The sequence below is a fragment of the Saimiri boliviensis genome, chromosome 14 (assembly GCF_048565385.1).
Source record: "Saimiri boliviensis isolate mSaiBol1 chromosome 14, mSaiBol1.pri, whole genome shotgun sequence".
In the NCBI taxonomy this organism is placed as follows: domain Eukaryota; kingdom Metazoa; phylum Chordata; class Mammalia; order Primates; family Cebidae; genus Saimiri; species Saimiri boliviensis.
This window is the reverse complement of record NC_133462.1, coordinates 6,295,495-6,315,145: the sequence shown is the minus strand read 5'-3', so window position 1 is coordinate 6,315,145 and position 19,651 is coordinate 6,295,495. Positions and strand designations below refer to the sequence as shown.

The following is a 19,651-nucleotide window of genomic DNA, read 5'->3' as shown; positions in this document are numbered from 1 at the left end:
TTCTTTAAGAAAAAATGTTTTTCTACAACATTTTTATTGGAAAATACCCAACTAATAAATATATATTATTTAATATAATTTTAGATTTTAAATTATGTTTGTCTACAAGTATTTATACCATTGTATTTACCTAATTATTTTAATAGTTTACCTAGATTATTTATGCAAACTGCAATAGTTATTTAAATTATGAAACCACCATTGCAAGATTATAACTGAGACATTGAAAGAGAGTTGACCTAACTGACTTCATCTTGCTTCTAACCTCCAAGCTGTCTTTGATAATTCCTGGATGTAGGCCAGAACTATCTGTGGAAGGAAGGAGTATGTTATCCCTGAAATTAAGATGATAACAGGCCATTCCCAAAACAAACCCCCTTGCCTATTGGGGAGTAGACTACCTGTGTAGGACCAATAAATTTAACCACAATATTAGAAATTATGGTTTAAGAGTCATGCAGCAGGAGGCTGCAAGATTCTCAATCTCCCCAGATTGCTCCTGAGAATAACATCACTATTACGAAATGTAAGATACATGCTTGAGATATTTTGCAGACCCTGCAGTCGATGGATCAGCAGGCACCACACAGATCAATGAACTGGCTAATCTGGTCTCATATCCCCCACCCAGGAACTGACTCAGCGTAAGATAAAAGAAGTTCAGCTTTCTATGATTTCATCTCTGACCCTACCAACGACAATTCCTGACCCTCTGGCCCACTACCCACCAAATTATCCTTAAAAACTCTGATCCCTAGGCCAGGCATGGTGGCTCATGCCTGCAATCCCAGCACTTTGGGAGGCCGAGTTAGGCAGTTCATCAGGTCAGGAGTTTGAGACCAGCCTGACCCACATAGTGAAATGCCATCTCTACTAAAAATACAAAAATTAGTCAGGCATGTTGTCACGTGCCCGCTGTAATCCCAGCTACTTGGGAGGCTGAGGCAGGAAAATCACTTGAACCTGGGAGGTGGAGGTTGCAGTGAGCTGAGATCACGTGACAGCACTCCAGCCTAGTGACAGAGCAAGACTCCATCTCAAAAACAAAACAAAACAAAAGAAAAAACTCTGATTCCTAAATTTCCAGGGAGACTTATTTGAATAATAATAAAACTCTTGGCCAGGTGTGGTGGCTCATACCTGTAATCTCAGCACTTTGGAAGGACCACAATACTGGTGGGTGGAACACAAGGTCAAGAGATCGAGATCATCCTGGCCAACATGTTGAAACCCCTTCTTTACTTAAAATACAAAAAAAAATTAGGCAGGCATAATTTTTAATCTCAAAATAAAATAAAATAAAATATAAAACTCTTGTCTTCTGCACAGTCAGCTCTGTGTAAATTTTTTTTTTTTTTTTTTTTTGAGACGGAGTTTCACTCTTGTTACCCAGGCTGGAGTGCAATGGTGCGTTCTTGGCTCACCACAACCTCTGTCTCCTGAGTTCAAGCAATTCTCCTGCCTCAGCCTCCCGAGTAGCTGGGACTACAGGCGTGCACCACCATGCCCAGCTAATTTTTGTATTTTTAGTAGAGACGGGGTTTCACCATGTTGACCAGGATGGTCTCGATCTCTTGACCTCGTGATCCACCCGCCTCGGCCTCCCAAAGTGCTAAGATTACAGGCTTGAGCCACCGCGCCCGGCCAGCTCTGTGTAAATTACTCTTTCTCTACTGCAGTTTCCCTGTCTTGATAATTTGGCTCTGTCTAGGCAGTGGACAAGGTGACCCCATTGGACAATTACATTTATTTTCTGTCAACCGTTTAATAGCCTACGAACTTCAAGGGTTTACCTATGTAAGAAGCTTGAGATTAAATACATCCTTATTTTAGTAACTAATGCAAGATTCAGCTATTTTAATTAAACCAATATTAATGTATAATTTATGAAAAATTACTGAAGCAAAGATCATTCTGTTTTGGGCTGGCTTTATACTTTTGCCACTTTTATGCCAAATTTTGACACCTTATAATGTTAGTAGCAGATGTGAAATCTTAGGTTCTTGGTGCCACGAACAAAGAATTGGACGTGACACACACAAATAACGAAGCAGAAAATGTTTATTAAGCACTGAAACACTCTTAAGAGAGGGGAGAGTGGGCTGATCTCTGAGAAATGAAGCGAGTCTGTTTTGTGTATTTTGGATCTTTTTATATATTTTTCTCTTTTCAAGGTGCCTAATCACTATCCAGCATCTGCCTTTTGATTGCTAGGTTGGTTGCATAGTTACTTTGGCCCCTGTGCACTTGTGCATCACCCCCATCTTAAAATTTTAAGTACATACATAATACTGCAGTCCATATGCATGAGCTTTAATGAGCTAATAATCATACAGGGTTATATTAAAAACAATTTTTATCTCTAATGGGCATACCATCTTCAAGGACCTCCCCGTGCTGGTTTGGTCTGAATCTAGCCAGCCATGGGCTCCTTACTCACTTCCGGTTTTGTTTGTTTGTTTGTTTGTTTGTTTGTTTGTTTTTGAGACGGAGTTTCACTCTTGTTACCCAGGCTGGAGTGCAATGGCGCGATCTCAGCTCACCGCAACCTCCGCCTCCTGGGCTCAGGCAATTCTCCTGCCTCAGCCTCCTGAGTAGCTGGGATTATAGGCACGCGCCACCATGCCCAGCTAATTTTTTGTATTTTTAGTAGAGACGGGGTTTCACCATGTTGACCAGGATGGTCTCGATCTCTTGACCTCGTGATCCACCGGCCTCGGCCTCCCAAAGTGCTGGGATTACAGGCTTGAGCCACCGCGCCCGGCCTGTTTGTTTTTTAACCAGAGTTTCACTCTTGTTACCCAGGCTGGAATGCAATGGCAAGATCTCGGCTCACTGCAACCTCTGCCTCCTGAGTTCAAGCCATTCTCCTGATGGAGAGTAGCTGGGACTACAGGCCTCCCAAATAGCTGGGATTACAGGCATGTGTCACCATGCCCGGCTAATTTTTTTTTTTTTTTTCTGTTATAACTGTCCTCTGAAGTGAATGAATTGAACTAACTTTGTCTTTTTAGTAGAGACGGGGTTTCTCCATGTTGGTCAGACTAATCTTGAACTCCTAACCTCAGGTAATCTGCCCGCCTCAGCCTCCCGAAGTGTTGAGATTACAGGCATGAGCCACCACACCTGGCCAAAAATGTTTATAAAAACCTTACATTTTACTACAGCTTGGCAACCCATACAGGACCCCTCCCTATGACAGAGCTGTTTTTTTCTTTAGCCTGTTAAACTCCTGCTGCAGTCTCACTCTGGGTGTGCCTCTGTGTCCTTGATTTCCTTGGCCTTGAGACCAAGAACCTTTGGTTTTTCATTCAGGCAACCTGGCTGTTTTAGTAGTTTTGAAGAAGAGAAAGAAGGTACTATGCTACATCAGTTATTGTCTCACAAAGTTTACATGCTGGGAAATAGGATCCTGGTTTATATGTGGTAAAACTAGGAGTCTAGGGATAGCATAGGAGGTTGAGAAAAATGCACTTTTATGGTCAAGTCTGTGGAGGCCTAATTAGGGAAGAGGAGTCAGGCTGGCAGGATCAGGGAAAGCAAAGAGATAAAGCAAATAAGCTATAAATCTGCCCTTCCAGGTGGCTTATGCCTCTAATCCTAGCACTCTGGGAGGCCAAGGCGGTCAGATTGCCTGAGCTGAGGCACTCGAGACCACCCTGGGCAACATGGTAAAATCCTGTCTCTACTAAAATTAAAAAAAATTAAAAAAAAATTTTTTTAATTAGTTGGGCGTGGTGGTGGGTACTTGTAATCCCAGCTTCTCTGGATTGTGAGGCAGAAGAATCACTTGAACTTGGGTGGTGAAGGTTGCAGTGAGCCTGATCACATCACTGCACTCCAGCCTGGGTGACAGAGCAAGACTGTCTCAAAACAAAAACAAACAAAAATAAGTTGTTTTTTAAAGAAATCTGCCTTTCTTGATGGTCCAGGACACATAAACAAAAAAGAGGAAGCAGATGAACTGTAAATCTGTTTTTCTTTATGGCCCAGGACATATAGCCCTTCTGTGCAGATAATGTACATAGCTCATAAACTTTCTGCTTCAATTTTTCATCAAACACCTAACAGAAGGATGCAAGTTAGGTCCCTGCTACCTTGGCGTTATCTTTTATTTATTTGTTTATTTGTTGAGACAAAAGTCTCACTCTGGCTCCCAGGCTGGAGTGCAGTGGTGTGACTTTGGCTCACTACAACCTCTGCCTCCCAGGCTCAAGCAAGTCTCCCACCTCAGCATCCTCAGTAGCTGGGAGTACAGGTGCAGGTCACTATGCCCAGATAATTTTCATATTTTTTGTAGAGATAGGGCCCACCATATTGCCCAGGCTGGGCTGGAACTCCCAGATTCAAGAGATCTGCCCACCTTGGCCTCCCAAAATGTGGGGATTTACAGGGGTGAGCCACTTTGCCCAGTCGAATCTCCTCTTCTTACAAATCAGTCACATTGGATTGGAGCCCAATTTTACAAGATTATTTTAACTTAATCACTCCTTTAAATGCCCTCTATCCAAATACAGTTATATTCTGAGGTATTGGGTGTTAGGACTTCAAGATATGATTTTTTGGAGACATGACTCTGCTCATAACACTTTGCATTCTGGACTCCTAAACTTTATGTCCTTTTTTTTTTTTGAGCCAGAGTTTCACTCTGTCGCCCAGGCTGTAGTGCATTGGCTCTTGGCTCACTGCAACCTCTGCCTCCTGGGTTCAAGCGATTCTCCTGCCTCAGCCTCCCCAGCAGCTGGGATTACAGGCGCGTGCCACCATGCCTGACTAATACTGTATTTTTAGTAGAGACAGGGTTTCACCATGTTGGTCGTGGCCGGTCTCGAACTCCTGACCTCAGATGATCTGCCCACCTCAGACTCCCAAAGTGCTGGGATTACAGGCATGAGCCACATAGGACATAAAGTGCCCAGCCAACTTTATGTCCTTCTTACATGCAAGATCCCTTCCATTTCCATCTGAATAAAAATCATTTATTTATTGAGACAGGGTCTCTCTCTGTCACCCAGGCTGGAGTGCTGTGACGTAATCATGACATTGCAATCTTGACCTCCTGGGCTCAAGTGATCCTTCTGCCTCAGCCTTCCAATAGATGGGATCACACATGCAGGCCACCATGCCTGGCTAATTTAATATTTTGTAGAGACAGGGTCTGGCTCTGTTGCCCAGGCTGGTCTCAAATCTCTGGCCTTAACTGATCCTGCCATTCCAGCCACCCATGTAGCTGGGACTACAGGAGTGTGCCAGTAAGCCTGGCTAATTTTTCTATCTTCTATAGAGACAAGGGTCTTGTTATGTGCCCAGGCTGGTCTTGAACTCCTGAGCTCAAGCAATCTGCCGGACTTGGCCTCCTAAAGTGCTGGGGTTACAGGTCTAAGCTACTTTGCCTGGCCCATCTGAAAAGTCTTAATCCATATCAGCATGAACTCTAAGCCCAAAAAACACCTAAATGTTGTGTGAATCACATATGGGTGAGACTCAAGGTGTGGTTCATCCTGAGACAAAATTTCTGCCCAGCTTTGAATCTGTGAAGCCAGAGAAGTTATCTGCTTCCAAAATACAATGGTGGGACAGGCATAATATAGACCCTCAGAATTTGACATTTGTACTTTGCGCATGTAAGTGCATGAAGTATTTGTCTTTCTGTGTCTAGCACAGAATGTCTTCTGAGTTCCTGGATCCAGTCACCATCGAGATCCTAGTTCCCTGACTACTGAGTAGCTTCAGCTGCTCTGGTAAGACTGGATGGAGTCCACCAGGCTCGCAAAAATCAGTTTTGACTTAAATCAGTTGAACTTGTTAAGAAGAAATCATCTTAGTTTTCAATATAATTGAGACCGTAACTTTAAGCTTCAAGCTTAAATTCTGAAACATTCACTTAAAATGGGCAAGAAGCAACGCTGCTTCACAGGACAAGGAATAGTCATAAATATTCCCAAATCTAGAAAACAAATCCTGCTGGGTGAGAGGCAGAGTGGAGAACAGGTCCGCCCCCCCCCGCCCCGGAGGCCCCGCTTTATTCCCCACTTTTCGGCGCAGCCAAGCCCCACCCAGTTACGCCCCCTACCGCCCCGGCCTACCACCACCGTCTCAGGGCCCCTCCCCAAGTCAGGCCGGTCTTTCGGCCCCGCCCCTTCCCAGCCTGGCCCCGCCCAGGTCCCGCCCCCAGGCCGCGCAGCCTTTTCTTTCCGCGCCTAGTTTCCGGCACACCCGGAAGCAGATCGCGCCGGGGAAAGGCCTCGTCGCTGTGCCTGTGTTTTCGTCTACCTGGATTAAACGTTTGCTTCGCTCCGTGAACCCGGATTAAACGTTTACTTCGTTCCATCTACCTGGATTAAACATGCACTTCGCAGTCCATTCTCCATACCCACGACCTGGGGATCGCTGCGGACCTTAAAATACCGCGAATACCCGCAGCAGCCCCTTCGTCCCAAGTAAGTCCGACGATTGCCTCCCTTTCGGTTTAAAATCTCTCAGGCTGTTCCTCGCGCCCTGCCTTTCCGCGTTCGGATCATGTGGACAACCCCGTTCAGGTCGTGTTTCTGCTGAAAACCCTCGTTGAGCTCTGCCTGGGCCCCGGGCCAAGGCGAGTCCTCACTCGCAGGGTGGATTCCCGCCCGTCGCGTGACCCCCGAGCGTCTCCCTTGCCGGCTCCCGCAGGGGATCGCCCGCCGCCCGGCTCCTGAAGGAGCCGCTTCTCCTCCCAGGTCCTGGGATGCTGCAGACCCTCCGTGTTCTGAGACTCCGTCCCCCACCACCTCGTGTCCTCCTCACGCCGGGTCCTTGTGCTCCGCAGGCTTCCCCTCCACGGCCACTGCTTTCCCTGACCCCGCGTTGGGGGAGGTGACCTGAGAGTGTCTGGTCACATCCAGTGTTCTTCTTTCCCAAATTTCACTCCACTGGAAAGTGTGCTCTTCTGCGAGGTGGGCATCTTATTCCTTCCCTTTCCTCCTGAATGTGTGGGTGAGAGGGATCGGGAGAGGAAAAGAGGGGGAGCGACGGAGCAACAGGAAAAACCGAGGAGAAAAGAATGAGGGAGACGCATAAATACACGGCAGAATGGATGATAAATTAGGGATTTGCAAATAGACAGTAAGAGTGAAAGAACAGATGGAAAAAGTAGCAGGGAGAGAAAGCAATTAGGGAAAATTTAGAAAATAAGGGGGGAACCTTCAGGGAGATGAGGGCTGCAAAATAGAGAGGGGCGGCCAGACGGAGGAGAAGATGAAAGAGTTGGAGCCGCGGCTGACAGAGCCACGTGGTGCTGGGACTGACAGAGAGGGCAGTGGGTGACAAGCAGAGTAGAGAGAGAACCACAGCAGGGAGGAAGCCTAGGAAGTTGGGAGTGCTAGAGAGTGGGGACAAAGGAGATGTAACAGGGAAGAGGGAATTTCACCGGAGGGCAGAGAGAGGGAGCTCAGTTGGAGATTGGGGACAATTGGAAAGATTGGGGAGAAGGAGCAGCAAGAGACCTAAGTTAGGAAGCACTGGGCAGAACAGACATAAAAGGGAATAAAAAAGGGGGTGAAAAACAGAAAAGGAGAAAAAAAAAAACACTTGCAGAATGAGAGAGAGAAACACATAGTAGTGAAGGAAGTGGGAGAGGACCCCATCCAGATGAGCGTTGAGTTGACTGGATGTGGATGGTGATTGTAATATATTAATTTGAGGCTTTGTACTCTAATTTAAATATGTTTCTTTAAATTGTACTCATAAGGATGAAAATTACCGAAGGTTTTTCTATAAGACTTGTGCATTTTGTGTTTATTTGCCTCAAAGGATATTTGGAATGCCTATTTAGCCAGAGGGTAGTTATTTTTGGTTACTCTCTACTTTCCAAGGATGGAGTAGAGGATAAAGGAGGAGAGCAGTGGGCCAAAATGACTGTCACTACAAGATAAGTCTTTGGTGTTTTTGTTTTGTTTTGTGTTTTGGGGATAGGGTCTCTCTCTCTGTCGCCCAGGCTGAAGAACAGTGGCATAATCTTGACTTACTGCAGCTTTTACTTCCTTGCCTCAAGTAGTCTTTCCACCTCAGCCTCTCAGTGTGCTGTGATTACAGGTGTGAGCCACCACAGCAGGCCTATAAGGTTTGTCTCCGAAGGAGCATTAGAAGTCTTGGTGTTTTTTGTTTTTTGGTGTTTTTTTTTTTGTAAGGAATTTACTTTTTTCTTTATAGTTGCTTTACAGTTAATTCATTGTTATTTTGGAAGCCTGAGATAAATTTTATTCAATTGCTTTTTTTCTATAGTTGCTAATTCCAGAAATAAGATTTGGTGGCATCCTGTAATCAGCTGTTGTCATTCATTTCAGAATATTAAGTGCCATCATTTTTTTAAACCTTTACCCCATAATTTATGAGATTTTTCAAAAACTTTCCAAACTGTTAAGATGTCCAATATAGTATAGTCACCATGGTGTATATTAGATTCCTCAGAACTTCATTTTCTAACAGAGAATTTGTACACTTTAACCAACATTTCTCCATTTTCCCCACTCAGCAGCCCGTAGCAACAACTCTTCTACCCTGTTACTATGAATTGGACTTTTTTAGATTCTACTTGTGAGATCACAGGATAACTGTCTTTTTGTGTCTGTCTTATTTCAGATAGCACAGTCTTTTTCAGTTTCATCCATGTTGTTGCAAATAGCAGGATTTTCTTTTCTTTGTGGTTGAATAATATTTCTTTATATATATGTACACTCTCTGTATATCTGTACACATACATAAATACATATATTCACACATATATATTTATTCATGGATGGGCACCTGGGTTGTTTCCATATCTTGGGTGTTATGAATAATACTGTAGTGATCATGGGGATAGATATTTTGTAAGGTTTTTTTGTTTTTGTTTTTTCAGTAAATACATTGTCTCTGCTATGTTGTCCAGCATGGTCTCTAACTCCTGGTCTCAAGCCATCTTCTTGCCTCAGCTTCTCAAAGTACTAGGATTACAGGTGTGAACTACTACGCCTGGCCTAGATTGTCTCTTCAAGATACTCCTTTCCTTTGTTTCCTTTGGATATATACACAGAAATGGGATTCCTGGATTGCATTGTTTTCTATCTTTAATATTTTGAAGAACATCTATACTGTTTTTCATAATGGCTGTACTGATTTGCACTCACGGCAACAGTGTACAAGGGCTCATTTTCCTCCATATCATTGCTAACACTTGTTAACTCTTGCCTCTTTGATAATAGCGTTCCTAAGAGGTATGAGGTGATAGCTTATGGTGGGTTTGATTAGCATTCCTCTGATGATTAGTGATCTTGAGCACTTTATTATATACCTGTTGGTCATTTGTATGTCTTATTTGGAAAATGTTCGGGTTCTTTGCCCATTTTTACTGAGATTATTTGGGGTGTTTTGCTATAGAGTTGTAGGAGTTTTTGTGTATTTTGGGTATTAACCACTTATGAAATATATGGTTTGGAGATACATATTTCTATCTTATAAACTACTTTTTCATTTAATTCATTGTTTCCTTTGCTGTGCAGGAGCTTTGCCACCCCCTGCCCATCCCCCCACCCACACGCCCACCGGACAGAGTCTCACTTGTCGCCCAGGCTAGAGCATAGTGGCACGGTCTCAGCTCACTGCAACCTGTGCCTTCCGAATTCAAGTGATTCTCCTGCTTCAACCCCCCAGCAGCTAGGATTACAGGTGTGAACCACCACTCCCAGCTCATTTTTATTTTTAGTAGAGTTGGGGGTCTCACCATGTTGGCCAGTCAGGTCTCAAACTCCTGACCTCAAGTGCTCTGCCTGCCTTGGCCTCCCAAAGTGCTGGGATTATAGGCATGAGCTACCACGACTGGCCAAACTTCTTAGTTGGGCATAGTCCCACTTTTTAGTGTGATGTAGTCCCACCATTTGTTGCCTGGGCTTTTGGTGTCATATCCAAAAAAAAAAAAAAATCATTGCCAAGATCAATGTAATAGAGCTTTTTTTCCCTATTTTCTAGAGTTTTATAGTTTTAGATCGTATATTTAAGTCTTTAATCCATTTTGAGTTTATCTTTGCATATAGTATGAGATAAGGGTCCAATTTCATATTCTTTTGAATGTGACTATGCAGTTTTCCTGACAGGATTTTTTGATGAGCCTGTCCTTTCCTCATTGTATATTCTGGGTGCCCTTGTCAAAGGCTAATTATATATGTGCATGTTTATTTATGAGCTCTCTTGTGTTTGGTCTCTGTGTGTTTTTATGCCAGTATTATACTGTTAGAATGCTGTACCTTTATGATATAGTTTGAAAGTAGAAAGTATAATGCCTCTACCTTGTTCTTTCTCAACACTGCTTTGGCTCTTTGGAGTTTTTTGTGGTTGTATAAAAGTTGTAGGTTTTTTTTTAATCTGTGAAAAATAGCATTGGAGTTTTGGTATAGGGATTGTGCTGAATTTGTAAATCACTTTTGGTAGTATGGACATTTTAATAATTTTAAAATATTCTTATAATTCATGAACATGGGATAGCTTTCCATTTCTTTGTATGTTCTTCCATTTTTTTGTCTTTCTTTCTCTTTTTCTCTCTTTCTTTTCTTTTCCTTTCTTCCTCCCTCCATCCCTCCCTTCCTTCTTTCCTTTCTTCTTTCTTTTTTGCTTTCAACCAGCGTCACACTGTTACCCATGCTGCAGTGATGGCATGCAGTGGGGCGATGATACCTCACTGCAGGTTTGAACTCCTGGGCTCAAGCAACCCTCCTGCCTCAGGCTCCCAGGTAGCTAAGACTGCAAGTATGCACCACCATACCTGGCTAATTTCTTTGTAGAGACAGAGTCTCACTATGTTGCCCAGGCTGGTCTTAAACTGACCTCAAGCAATCCTCCCACCTCAGCCTCCCAAAGCACTAGGATTACAGGCATGAGTCACTGGGCCTGGCCAGAATGCCATAGTTTCTTAGCTCAGGTTCTCTGGGACATGAGGTACTGAGACTGAAATTTGCATGCAGGGGTTTAATTGGGACACTCATAATCACACCTGATAAGGACTGAAGAGTGTATTTAGGAAACATTATCTTGCAGTGTAGAGTTGACCCTTGAACAATGTGGGTGTTAGGGGTGATGAGCCACATAGTCAAAAATCCAGGTATAGCTTTTAGATTTTACTCCTTCAAAACTTAACCGCTAATAGCCTACTGTTAACCTGAGCCTTACTGTTAATAGTCTATTAACACAAATTTTATATGTTATGTGTATTATATACTGTATTGTTAAAGGAAGCTATATGAAAGAAAATATTAAGAAAATTATGACCATAATTGCCTGGTAACTAACACCCATAATCCCAGGATTTTGAGAAGCTAAAGTGGGAGGATCACTTGGAGGCCAGGAGTTTGAGATCAGACTGGTCAACACAAGGAGACCCTGTCTGTACAAAAAAAAAAAAAGGAAAGAAAAAAGAAAAAGCCAGACATGATAGTGCACACCTATAGTCCTAGCTCCTTAAGAGGCAGAGGCAAGCGGATTGTTTTGCATGAGCCAAGGATTTCGATGCTGTGGTCAGTTGCAATTGCACTGTACATAAGCCTCAGTGGTACAATGAGACCTTGTGTCTTAAAGGAAAAGAAAGAAGGAAAATCAGGCCGGGCGCGGTGGCTCAAGCCTGTAATCCCAGCACTTTGGGAGGCCGAGGCGGGTGGATCACGAGGTCGAGAGATCGAGACCATCCTGGTCAACATGGTGAAACCCCGTCTCTACTAAAAAAAAAATACAAAAAACTAGCTGGGCGTGGTGGTGCGTGCCTGTAATCCCAGCTACTTAGGAGGCTGAGGCAGGAGAATTGCCTGAACCCAGGAGGCGGAGGTTGCGGTGAGCCGAGATCGCGCCATTGCACTCCAGCCTGGGTAACAAGAGCGAAACTCCGTCTCAAAAAAAAAAAAAAAAAAGAAAGAAGGAAAATCATAAAGAAGAGAAAATATCGGCCAGGCGCGGTGGCTCAAGCCTGTAGTCCCAGCACTTTGGGAGGCCGAGGTGGGCGGATCACAAGGTCAAGAGATCGAGACTATCCTGGCCAACATGGTGAAACCCCGTCTCTACTAAAAATACAAAAATTAACTGGGCATGGTAGTGTGTGCCTGTAATCCCAGCTACTCGGGAGGCTGAGGCAGGAGAATTGCTGGAAACCAGGAGGCGGAGGTTGCAGTGAGCCGAGATTGTGCCACTGCACTCCAGCCTAGCGCCTGGCGACAGAGTGAGACTCTGTCTCAAAAAAAAAAAAAAGAAGAAGAAGAAGAGAAAATATCTTTGCTGTTCACTAAATGGAAATGGATCATCAGATGTCTTCATTGTGATCATCTTCACATTCAGTAGACTGAGTAGGAAGAGGAAGAGAGGCTGGTCTTGCTGTCTCAGGGGCGGAAGATGTGGAAGAGACGGAGAAGAGAGAAGGAGATGGAGGAGTTGGGGGCATACTCAGTGTAACTTTATGGAAATACATCATAATTTGTGTCTGACATTTTTGCTATTTCATTTCCCTAAAAATGTTTCTATGTGGCACCAATTCTTTTAGTGTTTGCTTTAGTTTTAGTGCCCAGATCATAGAAGAGCACTGAAATTATTATCCTGAATAATCAAAACTCTTCTTCCAGATTGTCTAATGTCAGCTTGTTTTCTGGCTTTTTATATCTTCTTCCTCTACTTGTACTGGTGCTAAAGCACTCATGTTCATCAGGTTGTCTTCTATTAATTCCTTTAGTATAGTGTCTGTTAGCTCTTGAATTTCTCCGAGACCCGTATCTTGAATCCCTCTACCTCCACCTCTTTTTCATGTCATATCCCAATCTTTTTCATGATTTTCTTGATTGTCTTTGTTGTAAAAACTGTCTTGCAAAACATCTGGACACAGTTTTCTCCAGCAGAAATACATTGTTTTGAGCTTGATGGCTTTAACAGCTTTTTTCTTTTTTTAATACTTATAGTTCTGGGATACATGTGCAGAATGTACAGGTTTGTTACATAGGTATACACGTGCCATGGTGGTTTGCTGCACCCATCAACCTCTCATTTACATTAGGTATTTCTCCTAATGCTTTCCCTCTCCTAGCCCCCCACCTGCCAACAACTTTTTTTTTTTAATAGCAATGATGGAGTCTTCAATAATGAAATCCTTGCTTACTTTTTTTTTTTTTTTTTTTTTGAGACGGAGTTTCACTCTTGTTACCCAGGCTGTAGTGCAATGGCGCGATCTCGGCTCACCGCAACCTCCGCCTCCTGGGTTCAGGCAATTCTCCTGCCTCAGCCTCTTGAGTAGCTGGGATTACAGGCACGCGCCACCATGCCCAGCTAATTTTTTGCACTTTTAGTAGAGACGGGGTTTCACCATGTTGACCAGGATGGTCTCGATCTCTCGACCTCGTGATCCACCCGCCTCGGCCTCCCAAAGTGCTGGGATTACAGGCTTGAACCACCGCGCCCGGCATCCTTGCTTACTTTTATCATATTCTCTGTATTGTGGTTTTATTGTTTTATTTCATTAATTTTTTTTTTTTTTTTTTTTTTTTTGAGATGGAGTTTCGCTCTTGTCACCCAGGCTGGAGTGCAATGGCGCCATCTCGGCTCACCGCAACCTCCGCCTCCTGGGTTCAGGCAATTCTCCTGCCTCAGCCTCCTGAGTAGCTGGGATTACAGGCACGCGCCACCATGCCCAGGTAATTTTTTTTTTATTTTTAGTAGAGACGGGGTTTCACCATGTTGACCAGGTTGGTCTCGATCTCTCGACGTTGTGATCCACCCGCCTCAGCCTCCCAAAGTGCTGGGATTACAGGCTTGAGCCGCTGCGCCCGGCCTAATTTTTTTTTTTTTTTTTTTTTTTTTTTTTTTTTTTTGAGACGGAGTTTCGCTCTTGTTACCCAGGCTGGAGTGCAATGGCGCGATCTCGGCTCACCGCAACCTCCGCCTCCTGGGCTCAGGCAATTCTCCTGCCTCAGCCTCCTGAGTAGCTGGGATTACAGGCACGCGCCACCACGCCCAGCTAGTTTTTTGTATTTTTAGTAGAGACGGGGTTTCACTATGTTGACCAGGATGGTCTCGATCTCTCGACCTCGTGATCCACCCGCCTCGGCCTCCCAAAGTGCTGGGATTACAGGCTTGAGCCACCGCGCCCGGCTAATTTTTTTTTTATATTTTATTTTATTTTTTGACAGGGTGAGATGGAGCCTCACCCTGTCACCCAGGCTGGAGTGCAGTGGCGTAGTCTCCACTCACTGTAACCTCAGCCTCCTGGGTTCAAATGGTTCTCTTGCCTCAGCCTCCCAAGTAGCTGGGATTCCAGGCACCTGCCACCACACCCGGCTAATTTTTGTATTTTTAGTAGAAACAGGGTTTTATAGTGTTGGCCAGGCTAGTCTTGAACTCCTGACCTCAAGTGATCTGCCTGCCTCGCATCAGCTTCTCAAAGTGCTGATATTACAGGCGTGAGCCACTGCTCCCGAACACTCTGTTGTGGTTTTGAACTTCCATAGCATTAACAGTTCTTTCAGTAGCATAATGAGCCTTCAAGATCTTTATGTCCTCCAGATTAGGAACTTTGTATTCTGCCACCTTCTGAGTTGAGCTCATGGGATTGTGGGTGGCCAGGGGCATTGTCCAATATCAAAGGACTTTAATAAAAGGCAGTCCCTTACTGGCAGAGTACTTCTTGACTTCAGGAACAGAACTTCAGTGGAAATCTAGAAAAATTATTCTCATTGTTCAGGACCTCTTGTTGTACAGCCAAAAGACTGGCAATTGGTGTTTATCCATTTTCTTCAAAGCCCGGGAGTTAGCTTTATTGATAAGGGCAGTCCTGATCATTAACCTGACTACGTTTGCATAAAACAGTAGAATTTGCCTACCTTGTTTTCTTTCTGTAAGTCCTGGCCCTTCGCTTCTTTATTAATAAATTGTATTGTGGCTTTTTGGGGGCGATGGGGGGAATAGGGCAGTTTTGTTTACATTAAAAACCTGTCCAGGCAGATGTCCTTTCTCCTCAGTGATTTTGTTTGTTTTTTGATTTTTTACTCCACTGGGAGATAACTTTTTTTTTTTTTTTTTTTTTTTTTTGAGACAGGGTCTCGCTCTGTCATCTAGGCTGGAGTGCAGTGGTGTGACCTCAGCTCACTGTAATGTCCGCCTTCCAGGCGGAAGTGATCCTCTCTATATTTTTAGTAGAGGCAGAGTTTTGCCATGTTGCCCAGTCTGATTTGGAACTCCTGTCCTCCAGTGGCCTCCCCACCTTGGCCTTCCATGAGCAATCATGCCTGGCTCATTAATGATTTTCTTCATGGGTTTGGGACCCCATCTACAACCTCTTGGTTGGAGTTATCTTGGCATTTTTTAAGCCAAACTTCTCAAATTATCAGTCATGTTTTGCTAGCATCAAATTCTCCAGCTTCAGTTCCTTTACCTTCCTTTTGCTTTAAGTTGTCGTAAAATAACTTCCCATTTTCTCAAATCATATTAAGAGTCTACAAGTATGCTTTTATTATAGTGATTTGGCACCTGTATAAAAGCTGCATTTTCAATGAGATAAAGAAGTTATTTAGCAAAAATTGGATTGTTTTAGTGCCTACTGGTGTAGCTGCAGTGACGGCCTCATGAATTTTCTCTTTTACAGTGGTCCTTACACCGGATTCATTTATCTTGAAATGGCGGGCAGCTGCAGTTGCACACCTCAATCCATGGTATGTATCAAGCAATTGAACATGTTCTTGTAATGTCATGACCTTTTTCTACTTCTTGAGAGCACTTCCAGCATCACTAGTGGCACTTGAGATGGGTACCGGGTTGTTACTCAGAGTTTATGGTATTGCACGAAACACAGTGAAAAATGTGCTGGAATACGGAGGTCAGTTTTTACTGCCATCTGCAGTGTACTAGTGAGATGGACTGTTCACGTGGAGATGATTAACATCACAGGGCATGTTAGCAGATACTTGAGCTCACCACAATAGCAATGGGAGGTGGCTATGAAGTTATTATAATAGTTCAATATGTACTACAGTTAATTTTATGCAATTGTGATTGAATACTGCATCTTTACATTTTTACATTTATTTTGACTACAGATGGCACCATACACAGTCTAAAGGTGTTTGTATAAATTTGGTAAATTTTAATTTAGAATAGATTTGTGTATACTTTATGGTAGTAAATCAAATAGACTCATATACTAATATCTATGTATATTTTATGCACTCCTGGCATGACTTTTTCTTAACTAGGGTATGTGGTTCATCTGCGAGTTTTTTTTAATTGTTGCAAATCTTCAAAATATTTTTCAAGATGTTTATTGAAGAAAATTCTTCTATAAATGGACCCACACAATCCAAACTCATGTTGTTTTAGAATCAACTAAAGTGAGAAGCAAGGCCTAAGCTGAGCCCACAGGATTGGTGGGCAGCTGGAGAATCAGTTCATTGGTTCTCAGGGCATGGATCCCAGAGCTGTACCACCATAAGCACTCTTCATGGTATCTTCTGTGAGGTCTTTTGGGAGTGCAAGAATCATCACGCAACTCACAGAAGTATTTATTATCTGGAAAATCTCAGAGATCATTTAAGGGGTTACCTTTGTTTTTTGGAGTATTTTGAGCTGCAAGTTAAGATGGTTATAGATTTGTTTTGGAATATCCAAATGTCAATATGGAGAGTTTCCTTGGAAGATGTTGGTTGGGGTCTCATTGGGGCATGTGCATCACTGGAGTCATCTGTTTTAGTAGATGGTGGTGCCAGTGTTTGGAGGTGAAGTCATTATGAATGGAACAGGGTGTCATTGAGTTCTCCAGTGTCTTTGTATGCATTTGTTCAGCATGAGTTTATGAGTTGTTGGGGCATGTGGGATTTCCTAGCAGGATATAGAGAACACCATGGAGTATCTGGGAAGGGTGTGGGACCCCATGGACGTCTGTAAACCAGTCTCAGTTTAGGAGGGGAACATTAGGGCCTCAGACTCTAGTGAAAGAAGGCATTCATTAGGGAAGGTTTTCTGTGATGGGTCTGTGGCACGGTTGTGACTTAGGGAAGAATTTTCAAAGCATGGTTGTGGCACAGAAAGGAATGTGTTGTTTCCAAGCATTGAACAAGATATATTTGACTTTCAGATTTGACTTTTAAAGAATTAATTATATTGACTGAGAGAGAAGCCCAGAAGAGGAAGAAAAAAGAAAAGGAGTCAAGGATGGCTCTTACTCAGGTAAAGTGATATTCTCGGTGGATTGTTCTGTCTCTTTCCTTTTTGAAATGCAGGGCATTGGAGTTGCAAATCTTCTCTGAGTCCGAAGCATCCTGCCTGACACGTTTGCTCACACTCACCCATGCCTTCTTTCAGACCCTCTTATCTGCACTTGATTCCTGATCTCACAATGACCCAGTGACATGAGCTTGGGAAGAGGCTCCACTGGGCATGGTTTTGGGAAGTGCTCACACCCAAACATGGATGGAGAGGGGGTCTGGGTCCTATAATGTCAGTTTTGGGGCAGGAAAGATTGTTTAGGGGCAACATCTGAATGCACTGTTAGCTCTCAGTAAACTAGGAGTAGAGAAGCTGTATCTGGAAGTCACACATTAATGCACCTGCTAATGTGCCCAAATAACCTCATGTATATTCTTGAAAGGATGCCTTTAAGCGGATATCTTCTCTCCTTGACTTTATACCACATTTGAAGCTATAATGAATGAGTCAACTCTTTCTAATTCCACAATCTTTTTTTTTTTTTTTGAGACGGAGTTTCGCTCTTGTTACCCAGGCTGGAGTGCAATGGCGCGATCTCGGCTCACCGCAACCTCCGCCTCCTGGGCTCAGGCAATTCTCCTGCCTCAGCCTCCTAAGTAGCTGGGATTACAGGCACGCGCCACCACGCCCAGCTAGTTTTTTTTGTATTTTTAGTAGAGACGGGGTTTCACCATGTTGACCAGGATGGTCTCGATCTCTTGACCTCGTGATCCACCCGCCTCGGCCTCCCAAAGTGCTGGGATTACAGGCTTGAGCCACCGTGCCCGGCAACTCCACAATCTTAATAACTGGAAATGGAATGAAAAACTAGGTATGGACATCAGTGATAGAGGGTGTTTTATTCCATCATTGAATTTAAAATATGAAATCAACCTGAACGTCAGATTAATTTAGCCATTCTCTGCATATCTATCCCACACAGAATGCAGTGTTCCTGCAGGGGCTCTTACTAGCAGTTGTTTTGTAAAACAGTTAACAATTTTGCTCAGAGCCAAACTTTTTTGAGAAGATGGAGCCAAATTCTCTCATTCAACCGATTATTATTAAATATTATATTTCTTTTATTTTAAACATCACATGATACATATATTTGTTTTGTGGTAAAAGTTCAAGCAGAGATGCAACTTAGGCATTAAGAAGGTGATACAGGCTGGGCGTGGTGGCTCAAGCCTGTAATCCCAGCACTTTGGGAGGCCGAAGTGGGTGGATTACAAGGTCGAGAGATCGAGACCATCCTGGTCAACATGGTGAAACCCCGTCTCTACTAAAAATACAAAAAGTTAGCTGGACATGGTGGCTCGTGCCTGTAATCCCAGTTACTCAGGAGGCTGAGGCAGGAGAATTGCCTGAACCCAGGAGGCGGAGGTTGCGGTGAGCTGAGATCGCGCCATTGCACTCCAGCCTGGGTAACAAGAGCGAAACTCCGTCTCAAAAAAAAGGTGATACAACATGAGGATGTTAGGGAATAATATTTTATTATATGTGAAATTTATATTAAATGAGATTTTAGCTGTTCTTCCCAGAAAAGCAGAAAAAAAATAGTTAACTCTGAGATATGGATATGTTAATTTGTTAAACTATAGTGAGTTTTTTACTATCTCTGCCTCACTATGTTATATACCTTAAATATACACCATAAAATTTATAAGCAAACAAGTGAAAAACAGGGCATCAAGATACATTTCAGTTTTTTTTTTTTTTTTTTTTTTTTTTTTTTTTTTTTTTTTTTTTTTGAGGCGGAGTTTCGCTCTTGTTACCCAGGCTGGAGTGCAATGGCGCGATCTCGGCTCACCGCAACCTCCGCCTCCTGGGTTCAGGCAATTCTCCTGCCTCAGCCTCCTGAGTAGCTGGGATTACAGGCACGCACCACCATGCCCAGCTAACTTTTTGTATTTTTAGTAGAGACGGGGTTTCACCTTGCTGACCAGGATGGTCTTGATCTCTTGACCTCGTGATCCACCCGCCTCGGCCTCCCAAAGTGCTGGGATTACAGGCTTGAGCCACCGCGCCCGGCTACATTTCAGTTTTATACAAAAAAAAAAGTATAACCTAAAAAAAGGACATTAAGGCCATATTTTAAAACTTTACAGAATATGAAATAGCTTCTAAAATGCAGTAAAAGAAAATTGAGCATAAAGTGAGAATTATTTTATTTTGATTTCCACGAAATAATGAAACATCCTCACAGTCCAAGGCATTGGAGGATGGAAATATAAAGAACTTTTATTTTTTCTAGATCCTCAAAGAGACAAAAGAACGTAGTACTGCTGTCTTTTTATTTCTATTTTTTTTTTTTTTTTTTTGAGACAGTCTCGCTCTGTCACCAGGCACCAGGCTGGAGTGCAGTAGCCTGATCTCAGCTCACTGCAACCTCCACCTCCTGGGTTAAGCAATTCTCCTGCCTCAGCCTCCTGAGTAGCTGGGA

At 43.4% G+C, this 19,651-nt stretch overlaps 1 protein-coding gene across 3 annotated transcripts in view; it reads left to right on the top strand.

Annotated features, from left to right (window-relative positions):
- Window positions 1-6,209: 6,209 nt before the first annotated feature.
- Window positions 6,210-19,651, top strand: part of ZNF841 (zinc finger protein 841) — a 33,267-nt gene continuing 19,825 nt past the window's right edge. For 2 of the 3 annotated variants that reach the window (XM_010332112.3, XM_074385999.1), the window contains exons 1-3: window positions 6,210-6,440; window positions 15,611-15,677; window positions 17,096-17,187. In XM_010332112.3, the coding sequence (XP_010330414.2) occupies window positions 17,173-17,187 (15 nt within the window). In that variant the 5' untranslated portion in view covers window positions 6,210-6,440; window positions 15,611-15,677; window positions 17,096-17,172. Of the gene's footprint in view, window positions 6,441-6,802; window positions 6,930-15,610; window positions 15,678-17,095; window positions 17,188-19,651 lie in introns of all 3 variants that reach the window. The other variant, XM_074386000.1, reaches the window with a different exon arrangement.